This window comes from Grammomys surdaster, unplaced genomic scaffold (genome assembly GCF_004785775.1).
Source record: "Grammomys surdaster isolate TR1022 unplaced genomic scaffold, NIH_TR_1.0 125896, whole genome shotgun sequence".
NCBI classification, from domain to species: Eukaryota; Metazoa; Chordata; class Mammalia; order Rodentia; family Muridae; genus Grammomys; species Grammomys surdaster.
The window spans coordinates 3,208,013-3,218,830 of NW_021620720.1; the positions used below are offsets into that span (position 1 = coordinate 3,208,013).

Below are 10,818 nucleotides of genomic sequence, written 5' to 3' on the forward strand. Positions count from 1 at the left end.
GACCCCAGGTGTGTCCCTGCTTGCCTCGATAAACTCTAGACTGCATAAATTCAGTAACTCTGGCTGGCATGAGCTGGAAATAGGCAGATAAGGAGGTGGTTGATGCTCAAAGATCACAGCTGACCTGCTCTACATAGTTCAAGGGCAGGTTAGTTATTTAGAGACATGGATCCTGTATTGATAGAAAGAGAACAAAAAATAAATAAAAAATATAGAGAAACAAATAAAACCAACTTGGAATAAACGAACACACACACACACACGCAGGAGAACAAGAGAAAGCAGTGCATAAAATAATTATTTTCTGGCCAAAGTGAAAACAAATCACTACGAAAAGGTATTCCTAGGGGTGGGGAAAAAAAACCAAACAGAAGCGGGTATTTCAACCATTCCACCACTCTTTTAATGCACTCTCTGTATTTAGTCTTTGAAAAGGGGGGCGGGCGGGAAGGCCGCAGGCAGCAGCCAGGAACAGAAAACAACAAACCCCAAGCTGTGGAATGTTTTAAAAATGAGACCTGAATGGCGTGGAACTGAGGCCGCCCTCGCCGTTCACTCACACACACCTCGTCCAGACGCTCTCCCTCCCCGATTGTGTCTTCGTGAGTCGGTACTTTCACTTAGAGACCGATCTGCTTTCACAGCTCCCTGTGCTACTTTCATTTTGTGGTGCCTGAGGATGTCGGCCCGAGTCCGGCCCGCGCTCGCTCTGTTCGGGCGGGACACCGGGGACCGTCTGTGCCCCTCGGGGGGAGTGGTGGGTGCTCTGCTCCGTCGCGCGTGGGTGAGTGTCCCCTGAGCTGGGGAGGACCCTGCGGGGAGAGACGGAGCGAGTGCGGCGGCCGTGAGCGGTCTGTGCGGTTTGCTTGGATGATCGAGACCGTTCTCTGCCTGCTGACAGAGGAACTGGTGTGGGAGAGGACGAGATTGGCCTTCATCTGATTCTCTCACACAGGGACAGGTTATTCCATTAATCCAGACAAATTTCAAACTTAAGATTTATGAAACGTGTGGGGCCCCACAGCCTGACTCGCCCACTCCAGCTGCCATCCCAGTAAATGCATACAGAATTATCACAGACCTAGAAGACGGTTTTTAAGCCGTTCCTTTACAGCCCGGTGAAGGCGGGAGGTTCACATTCGGTGACTTTGCTTTTGTAATTTTGAGAAACCATGAAGCAATATCACTGGAAAGTTTTGCCTCAAGGAATGGCTAACAGCCTCAAGTTATATAAAACGTTGTTGTTGCTTTAACACAAGCAGAGCTCGGCTCTCTCAGTGTGTTTACATATTATCATATGATAGTATATATTATCATATATTGTCAGTATTATCATGTATGACTCACCGTGTGACACTTCATCAGCTGATCTCTGGAGGCGTTTCTCCCTCTTTGCGCTCAGACACGACCTTCGGACTTTTGGGGAGCGAGAGCTTCTCGCTCCAGAAACAGTTCCGGCTGAAGTTCTGTAATTAAATAACTCACGGATCTCCACGGCCCTGTCCGCGTGCTGGGGGCGTGGCCTGGGCCTATGGGGCGTGGCCTGGGCGGACGGGGCGTGGTCTGGGGTCTGTGGCCCTTGACTGTTGGGGGAAGAGACCGAGAGGGTGTGGTCGGGTCTGTGGGCGTGGTTTCTATTGGATGAGGGTGGGGTCTTGCGATGTGGGCGGGGAGTCTGGAAGTGCGCATGGCCAGGCAAGTGGCTGGGCGTTTGTAAGGAGTCTGTTTGCTGGGGGCGTGGTCTAGGGGACCTGGAGGCGTGGCTCCGGGTTGACTGACAGCTGCATTTTCCCTCCTCGGGAACCTCAGCCCAGCTGAGTCGGGGGTGCGGCCGCGGCCCTTTGACGTCACCGGAAAAGACGGGGGCGTGGTCACTCGGGGCACTGAGCTGTCAATCAGGACAGCAGAGCCTGCCCCCAGCTTAAACTCCGTAATGGTGGGCAGGGCTTGGGCGCTCACTGACGTCAGGTAACGTCACGAGGCCAAGAGACAGGTGCGGGTGGCGCGACGTCTGACGTCTCCCATCTTCCCACGGGGCCAGGGACTGAGGTTTGTGAGGGCGGGGATGACTGACTGGTGAGGGCAGGACTTCCGGTTCCCTCCCCTGCCATTTTTAAATTTTCGCATGCGCATGGGGGGCGTGGCCTGCGCCGTCGCCGCGGCCGGAGAGGTCAGGGGTCGCGCGGACCGCGGGGAGGACTCCAGTCACCACCCCCCTCATTGAGCAATTTCTTGAGATAACCGAGCGACTGAGGGAGCGCGGGGTCAGGGCCTTGGGGCGGGACACGACCACTGTGACGTCACCGCCTGGGGTCGCGACCCCGATGACGCCACCGCGACGGCGAGGAGGGGGTCGCGCACGGTCTCCTCGGGGCGGAGTGGAGGCAGGGGGATGGCCGCGATGCCCGGTTCTAGTTGTTTCCCTGGAGATGGGCGGAGGCGAGGGGACTTGTGACTGATGCGGCCGCTTCCGCGCGGAGCTGGAATTGAGGCGGGGGAGGGGGTGTGGCCGGGATGGGGCGGGGCTTCCCCAGCTCCTCGGCTGAGGCCACGACTACCTCCCCCGGACGTCGTCTGTCAATCACTTGGCCCCGCCCACTACAGCGTCCTGGAAACACGTTTATTAAAAAATAAATCTCCCCCCCCCGAAGCCGGCCTGTCAATCACGGCCTGGGGCGGGACTTCCTTGATGACGTCAGGGCCGTGGGTGGGGCTACGGCTGCAGCAGATCCTTCCTCAGCACCTGCGGGGGCGGGGGGCGGGGTCAGAGGTCACAGGGTCAATGAGGCCTCGCCCCTCCACCTGCCCCGCCCCAGCCCGCGGCCTCTGACCTCCGGGTTCAGGTGCTCGTTGTCCGACACCTTGTCCTTGATCCCAGGGATCGCGGGGAGGAGGAGCCTGGGGTCAGGGATCACGGCGGTCATCCCCCTGCCTCACACCGCACTCGCGGTCATCCCCCTGCCTGTCTCACACAGTGCTCGCGGTCATCCCCCCGTCTCACCTCCGGCACGCCGCCCCGAGCGCCAGCGCGCACAGCAGGGCCGCGCAGGCTGGCAGCGCGTACAGGAGGACAGCGGGCAGAGGAGCGGGATCCGGGCCTGCGCGGGAGGGGGTGGGGCAAGCACGGGTCAGGGGTCACCCGAAGGAAGCCCCGCCCCCGAAGCCCGGTGGTCTTGGGTGAGCTGGGGCGGAACTTCTCGGTAGAGGTCCCGCCCCTGGGAATCGACGGGCGGAGCTTCATCAACAGGCCCCACCCCTTTTCCAAAACAGGAAATTGGTGGGTGGGACTTCACGTTAGTCCGCTGCTGGTTGGGGTTTGGTAGGCGGGAATTGGGCAAAGTGGGTGGGGCTTCCTTGTTGTGGGTCAAGCGGATGTGGGTTGGGGTTTAGTGGGCGGGGCCTGGATACATCACCGATCTCGTGGGCGGGGCTCCAGTCGCTCCAGCGCTCGCTCCGCACGTCGCCAGCGCGCACCCTGACCTCGTGGCGGCCGCGGGGGGCGGGGCTGGGGAAGGTCACCGCGGTGACGCCAGTGACTAGAACCTGAGGGGCGTGGCCTGCGGTAGGTGTGACGTCATCCACCCACCCTCCCGAAGCCCCGCCCACACGGGGGTCGGAGGTCGCGCTACCTTCCTGGGCTCCGAGCTGGGGTCACCGTCCTGAGGGAGTGGGCGGGGTCTGAGCGGAGTGGGTGTGACACCCTCGACCCCGCCCCAACCGCACCCCCATGTGGGAGTCCCGCCCACCTTCCACTCCACCTCGAAGCGGAAATCGCGGGCGGACATGGCCGCCAGGGTCGGGGGCGGGGCCCAGTCCACTGCGCAGTGGGAGGAGTTACAGGAGGCATTGACCGCGCCCGGGGGGCTGAGCCGCTCTGTGGGGGCGGAGCCGGGTGTCAGTCGCGCTCTGGCCACGCCCACGTCATGCTCACATGCCCCGCCCCCGCCCGTCACTCACACCGAGACCCTGCCCACCGATGAGTTTGGTGTTCAGCACAGCATCCAGGAAGCGCACCGGCCCCGACTGGCTTGATCCGGTCACCACGACGTAGGCGCGTCCCCGCAGCCGCGAGAGGTCATCCGCCCGGCACCGTGTGACGACCTCGCCGCCCGCGGGGGCGGAGCAGCGCGCGACCTCGTGACCCCTGTGTCGGGGAACGGGCGGCGGGGTTGGCGATGACGTCGTCAATGATGTCATCCACAGCCGCGCACAGCGGCGCCGCCCCACGCCCACCAGTGATGTCATCAATGATGTCACTGCGCGCAGGGGGCAGCCCTGCCCAGTTTTGATTGACTGAGTCCCTATCCAGGCCCCGCCCCTCTCGTTTTCCCTCCTGTACCCCGGTCGAACTTCCTGTGTGGGCGTGGCGGCCCTCAGCCGGCCCCGCCCCTGACCCCTGTGACTGTTGACAGGTGGGCACAGGTACTTTAGGACAGGAGGTTCCCACACTGGCCCCACCCCTACCGGTGACGCCATCGATGATGATGTCATCCCCATGCTCACGGGAAACGCCCATTTCCTGCTGAAGCCCCGCCCACACTGTTGATTGACGGGCATCCCCGAAGCCCCGCCCCATCACTCACGTGGCGTTGCGGACACTCAGCGAGTACCGCACGTCCGCGGGCGCCGCCGGCCCCGCCCTCCACGCGCAGCACAGGAAGCGCGCGGCGCGGATCTCGCACGTCAGGTTCTCCGCCCCCGAGCCGGGCGCGCCTGCGGGGGCAAGATGGCCGCCATTGTACAAGATGGCCTCTGTGGGGCGATGACATCACCCCTGAGGTTCTGCCCCCTCGATGATGTCACCGCCAACCCTGGCTTTTCCAAACAATGTCATCCGTGATGTCATCTCTCTCGATGACATCACTGCAAATGACATCACCGCCAGCCAACGATGTCACCAGCTTGCCCCGCCCACCTGCGTTGAGGAAGCGCGCTGTCCCGTGCGCGGCCGTGACCCCGATCGTGCCGTTGACCTCGAGCACGACCCCGCGGTGCAGCTCCATCGGGGGGAACCGGCAGCGGCCAGTCCGGGGCTGCGGGGGCGGGGCGTAGACAGGAAGTGATGCCACGGGAAGTCCCGCCCTCACGGGATGGAGCCGGGGCAGGGTTGTGGCGGGGGCGGAGCCCACTCACCGTGACGCGCCGCCGCAGCCCCGCCCCCGGCGAGGTTACGGTGCAAGACGTCACCGCGGCGTCTTCCGGCGCCCAGGTCAGAGTCCAGGTCGTGGGGTCGAAGGTCAGGTTGAAGGCGAGGTCGGGGCCCAGCGGCGTCGCGACTGCGGGATGGGGCGGGGCTCTGGTCTGACTCGGCCACGCCCACCGAGACCCTGGCCCCGCCCCGCCCCCCTCACCTGTCAGCAGCGCAGAGCAGAGCAGGAGCTGAGGCAGAGGAGTGACGCCCATTGTGGAGATGTCGCCTGTGCGTCAAGCGGGGGGCGTGACCGGGGCGGGTCCCGCTAACCACGCCCGGGTGGGCGGGGCCGACCCCGCAATGTGCGACCCCGCCCCCTCGCTGGGCCCGCCCACCAAGCGCACGCGGGGCTGGAGGTGACGTCTCCGCGCCTCACGCTGCTAACTCGCCCGCATCCCCCTGCCTCAGGCCCGCGCCCGCGGTGGAAACTCGGGGCCGCGGCCGGACTGGGCGGAGCCCAGCCCCCGCCCCCCGCAGCCGGGGCCCCGCCGCGCGCTTCCCCTTTCCCACTTCCCCCTGCGGCCGCCGCGGGTCTGCGCACTGGGAGCCATCCCCCTGCCTCAGCTCCCGACGCCCTGCGCCCCGCGGGCCCCAGCACAGAGTAGGACCTGACGAGGCCGGAGCAGCCCCGACCCTCACCCGCCCTGCAGACTGCGACCCAGAAGCTGACCCCTGACCCCTCTCCGCCATCTTTGCCCCCAGGCCGACTCTACCTCGACCTTTGACCGCCCAAGTCCTCCCGCACGGCCCGGGCGCGCTGGGGGCCGGGGCACACAGTGGGTTCGCGCGTCCGCCCCCGGGAGGGAAGAGCATGAGCGCCGGGACACAGTGGGGCAGCACGAGGGGCGGGGAGCTCAGTGCGCAACCGGATTGAACCAGTTCGAGCCCGGGGTCCCCTTGACCCCCGAGACCGCAGCGTCGAACCGAGGGGACGGACAGGGTGGGCGGGGCCTAGGGGTGTGTCACCGCGGGGCAGGGCGGGTGCTCACCCGAGGCAGGGGGCTGCCGGCGATGGCCGCGGGGCTCCGGCTGCGTCCGTGCGTCCGATGGACTCGCGCTTCCTCATCGCCGCGTTGGGAAACCTGGAGGGGAAGCAACGCGGGGGCGGGGGCGTCGCGGTGGGGCGGGGCCCAGGGCCGGGCGCACAGTGTGGCCGCCGCGTCTCCAGCACGCTGAGCGCGCACGGGACGCGGTGTGACGTCAGTGCACACAGTAGGACCGCACGGGAGGGTGACGTCATAGACGCAGTGAGCGGGGCGGAGGCACACTGCGCCCGCGCTCAGAGACCGGTGTGACGTCACACAGCGGGCGGGGCCCGGCGCGCACAGTGTGACTTCAGCCTCGGACTCCGAGCCCCGACCGCACAGTGTGGCCGCACACGGGCTCACTCACCTGGGGCGCGGCCTCATCCGTCAGTCACTCGTGGCTCCGCCTCCCATGACCGCGACCCCGTGACGCCACCAATGACAGAACTAACCTGGGCGAGACCCCAGGGACCGCCCAGCCTCCTTGGTGCCGCGACTGTCAGTCACTCGAGGCCACGCCCACTCCTTAATCAATCATGTGAGCCCCGCCCCCAACCCTCCTGTCAGTCTCGAAGCCCGCCCCCAGCCCGGGGCACGCCTACAGACCGCGTCAGCCTCCAGTCTCCGCCCCCAGCCCGGGACGCCCACAAATCTGCCTGTCATACCCAAGGCCCCGCCCACATTCTCCTGGTCCATCACTCACGAAGGCCCCGACCCTCCCCCGCCCACGGCTTCCGGCCGCGACTTCCCCATCCGGGGACGAGGCCACGTCCACGCGGCTCGCCTCGCGAGCTGTCACGCACGCCGCTCCCGGCCCTGCCCTGGACATGCAGGCCCTGGCCTGGCTGCTCGCTGTCAGCCTCCTGCCGCAGATCCTCAGGCCGCCGGCGCAGGCGCAGGGTGCGGGTGAGAGGGGGCGTGGCCGGGCTGGCAAGAGGAGGGCGGGGGCGGTACTAGGGAGTATGGTAATTAGCAGTCCAGATGGTGTCGGGGGCGGGACCGGGCTGCTAAGATGGCGGCGGGGGCGGGGCGGAGATACTTAGTAAGGAAATTGGGGAGCGAGGTGCACCGTTGATCAGCCGCTTTGCATATTCATTAGTTCATCATTTATTAACTTGAGCCGCGTGTTCCGTGAGCTCGGTTCGCTTCTCGACTATGCAGGGAGGCCTCATGAATATGTAAACGGCGGATAATTTGCATGCTGGCGAGGCCCCACCCCTTACAGATCCAAGACTTGCTTCTTTGCATATTCATTCTCGCTTCATGCATAAACATGATCCGCTCCTCCCTTTTGTTTCCCTCCTGAATATTTATGTGGGATTCATGAATATGCAAATAACCCGCTGTGGCCGCTGCTGCCCGAGGGTCTGGAGCCGAGGCCGGGGATGGAGGGGGGACGTCACTCATCCGGCCGTGGGCGGGACTCGGGATCCTCGCGGGCGGGGAAGAGCCGCTTCTGCTCGCTCTCCTGACGTCATTTCGGGCCGTGAAACCGGAAATCCGGCGCGATTCGGTTCCGGACCGAGGCAGGGGAGTAACGGGATTGGCCAGCGGTGGGAGAAGTCAGGAGAGAATCCAAGGTCTCCGCCCCGGAAGTCCTGCACCGGACGCTTAGTGACAGGAAAGACAAGAAGGTTCCGCCCCAGGCGCGGAGCGACGTAACGGTTGTCGCGGCCCCGCCCCCTCAGGTGACGTCCTCACCGTCAACATCACCTGCCATGACCTGGAGACGGTGGAGGTCACGTGGGGCCCCACCCAGCACGGCCACGCCTTTCTGGCGGTGCGGAACCTAAGCCTCGACTTCCGGTGAGTGACGGGGTGGGGGGTGCTTCCTTCCAGGTCGTTAACGCTGGCCACTTTCTGCCTGTCAGTCACGTTTGAATGGGCGGGACTTCCTGTCTGCCCCCTCACTTCCGGTTTCTTTCCCGCTGACCTCGCCCTCTCCACGGACGCCCCGCCCCCACAGTTACGGAGCCCGCGACCCCCTGCCCTGCCCGCACTACCTTCTGCTCGGCGGTGACGTCACTTCCGGGTGCATCCTCCCGGCGAGGGCGGGGCTTCTGAATATCACACTGAGCGACGGAGGCGGGTCCAAGGTTTTCTCTCGGAGTCGCCGCCCGTCGGCCTGGCGTGAGGAGCGGCGGGTGGGGGGGCGGGGCTAGCGGATAGAAAGTGGGTGTGGGCGGGGCCAGTAGACAGGAAGTGGATTGGGGCGGGGATAGCACGAGGCCGGGTGCACGACTTGACACAAACGGTGGGCGTGGTCAGAAGCAGGCCCGCCCTAAACCCGGTGACGCGGAGGTGATCTCGCCCCGTACCCACCCCCTGCAGTGAAGCCCCGCCCCCCGTGGAACGTCACGCTCTCGTGGACCGCGGCCGACGCCCTCGCCGTGTCCTGCCCCGCCCACCCCTACCCAGGCCTGGACTATGACGTGCAGCACCGCGACGCCTTCGACCCCGAGTGGCAGGCGAGTGACGGCTGGAGGGCGGGGGTGGGGCTTGTCCGTCACCCGCCCGACGTCATAGCCCCGCCCACGGACCCTCTGCACACCCCGTGACGCAACCCACGACCTTTGACATCACCGAGTCTCGACGCCGCGTTCTAGCCCCGTCCACGACGCCGCGTTGTCCCTCCCCATGACCTTGTGACCCCGTCCCGTGACCCCGCCCGTGACCCCGTCCCCGCAGACGACGTCGGCGCCGCGCTGCAACCTGACGGTGGGCGGCCTTGACCCGGGGCGCTGCTACGACCTCAGGCTGCGGGCGCGGCCGCAGGATTTCTACTACGGCCTCGAGGCGCAGGCGAGCGAGTGGACGCCCGTGATGCACTGGTGGGGGGCGGGGCCCGCTGGTGAGTGACAGGCCGTGCGGGGCCTGCAGTGATGTCACAGGTTCACTGATAAGCTCGGGGTGGGTGGAGCCTCGGGTGACGTCACAAAAGGCCTCTCACCAACGCCCCGCCCACCACAAGCAGCCTCCTGCGCCCCGAGCCCGAGCCCGGCCCCGCCCACGCCCCTCCCCCTGGCCTGCGGCCTCGCGACCCTGCTGACCCTGGCGCTGCTCCTGGCGCTGCTGCGGCTGCGCAGGTGAGGCCGGGGCGGACCCGGGGTCAGAGGTCACAGCTCAGTGGAAGGTCACAGCCTAGGTGAGGCGACCTGGGAGGGGTCGGGGGTCAGGGGTCAGGCGACCGGGTGGTGTTGTGTAGGTGCGTTGGTTCAAAGGTCGTGGTCAGGATTCAAAGGTTACGTGAGTTGAGAAATGCTCGGGGTCAGAGGTCAGGTGACTGGATGGGGCAGGGGGCGGGGCTCAGCGTGACCCCCGGGGTGACCTGCGACCCCCGACCCCAGGGTGAAGGAGGCGCTGCTGCCCTGTGTGCCGGACCCCCGCGGCTCCTTCCCAGGCCTCTTCGAGAAACACGGCGGGAACTTCCAGGTGGGCGGGGCCAGGGCAGGGGCGGGGTCATGGGCGACGCCACGCCCATCTCCAGGGACACCGGGTGTGCCAAAGCCCCACTTCCTGTTTGGTGGGCAGAGCCCCGCCCACGTTTTATCGTTGACCCCGCCCTCGTCAAGACCCCGCCCTCGTTTCCCTCCCAACCTCTAAATCCAACTTCCTGTCTGGGGAGTGGGCTCAGCCCGGGTCCTGCCCCCTGCTCCCCACTTCCTGTTTGCTGAGTGGCAGGTGCAGAGGCCCGCTTACTGTTTAGATTGACAGGCATTTAAGGCCCAGGCACCGCCCCCTCACCTCGCCCCTCCTCCTCAGGCCTGGATCGCCGACGCCGAGGCCGCCGCCCCCGCCACCACGAAGCCTGAGGAGGACGACGACGTCATCCGGCTCCAGGGAAAGTGGGCAGAGCCTGAGCTCGGCCCCGCCCTGCCGATGCCGGGCCCAGTGGGTGGAGTCCTGGTTTCGGTGGGTGGGGCCACGTTTGTGGTGGACGACATCGGCTACGTGACCCTGTGACCCCAGAGGTGGCTATAGGTTGGCACTGGGGCCACGCCCACCGCCTGTCAGTCACCCACCTTGACCTCTGTGAAGGGTGACGAGGACACGCCCCAGATGCTGCGCACACCGGGTGTCCGAGGGTCACTTCCTGTTAAAGGTGGAAACCGGCTCTTGGCTTGCGTGCGTTCTTACGTCACTGGGTCGCGCCAGGATCAGGGTCGAGGGGTCCTGAGGTCACACGGAGGTTGCGGGGAGGTCCGGGGTCCCCTCCTGCCCTATGCTGCCGCATTGACCTCCAACCCCAGTGTGTCCCATCTCCTGGGTGACAGGAAGTGACGTCATGTGGCAGGAATGGGCGGGGCTGAGCCTCGCGGCGCCCGTCACTCGAGCCGCATGTTTCGGAAACAGAAGTGACGCCCCCAGTGACCTGCCGCCGGTCACACTCACGGGTGGGCGCAGGCCCCGCCCCCTGACGTGACTGACAGCCCAGGTGGGCGAGGTAATGCGTGATGTCACTGGGATTTTGCCCGAGACCAGGCGAGGCATCATGGGACTTACTGTCAGGCCATAGCAAGGAAGGTGAGGCAGGGGGATGATGCCTGAGGCCTGTTAGTTGCTTCACAGGGCGCAGGACTTTCTCCCCACGGCAGTTTCCTG

General features: G+C 65.5%; 3 protein-coding genes across 4 annotated transcripts; 1 reads left to right on the forward strand and 2 right to left on the reverse strand.

Moving 5' to 3' along the window:
* Positions 1-380: 380 nt before the first annotated feature.
* LOC114608409 (serine/arginine repetitive matrix protein 1-like) lies at positions 381-2,127 on the reverse strand. The gene is made up of 3 exons (XM_028752385.1): positions 2,017-2,127; positions 1,348-1,888; positions 381-812 (listed from the first exon to the last, which is right to left on the reverse strand). The coding sequence occupies exons 1-3, from the start codon at positions 2,125-2,127 to the stop codon at positions 553-555; spliced, it is 912 nt and encodes a 303-aa protein (XP_028608218.1). The 3' UTR covers positions 381-552.
* A 478-nt stretch (positions 2,128-2,605) lies between these two features.
* Positions 2,606-6,285, reverse strand: LOC114608400 (granulocyte-macrophage colony-stimulating factor receptor subunit alpha-like). 2 transcript variants are annotated; one of them, XM_028752378.1, is made up of 12 exons: positions 6,181-6,285; positions 5,352-5,417; positions 5,134-5,276; positions 4,916-5,033; positions 4,584-4,713; positions 3,975-4,144; positions 3,747-3,874; positions 3,630-3,659; positions 3,414-3,543; positions 3,002-3,098; positions 2,832-2,898; positions 2,606-2,743 (listed from the first exon to the last, which is right to left on the reverse strand). In XM_028752378.1, the coding sequence occupies exons 2-12, from the start codon at positions 5,401-5,403 to the stop codon at positions 2,714-2,716; spliced, it is 1,095 nt and encodes a 364-aa protein (XP_028608211.1). In that variant the 5' UTR covers positions 5,404-5,417; positions 6,181-6,285; the 3' UTR covers positions 2,606-2,713. The 2 variants fall into 2 exon arrangements, with proteins under 2 accessions (XP_028608211.1, XP_028608212.1); XM_028752379.1 differs by lacking the exon at positions 3,630-3,659.
* Positions 6,286-6,993: 708 nt separating this feature from the next.
* On the forward strand, positions 6,994-10,330 carry LOC114608401 (cytokine receptor-like factor 2). The gene is made up of 8 exons (XM_028752380.1): positions 6,994-7,122; positions 7,905-8,022; positions 8,183-8,346; positions 8,548-8,684; positions 8,905-9,067; positions 9,191-9,302; positions 9,564-9,648; positions 9,979-10,330. The coding sequence occupies exons 1-8, from the start codon at positions 7,044-7,046 to the stop codon at positions 10,177-10,179; spliced, it is 1,059 nt and encodes a 352-aa protein (XP_028608213.1). The 5' UTR covers positions 6,994-7,043; the 3' UTR covers positions 10,180-10,330.
* Positions 10,331-10,818: the final 488 nt, after the last annotated feature.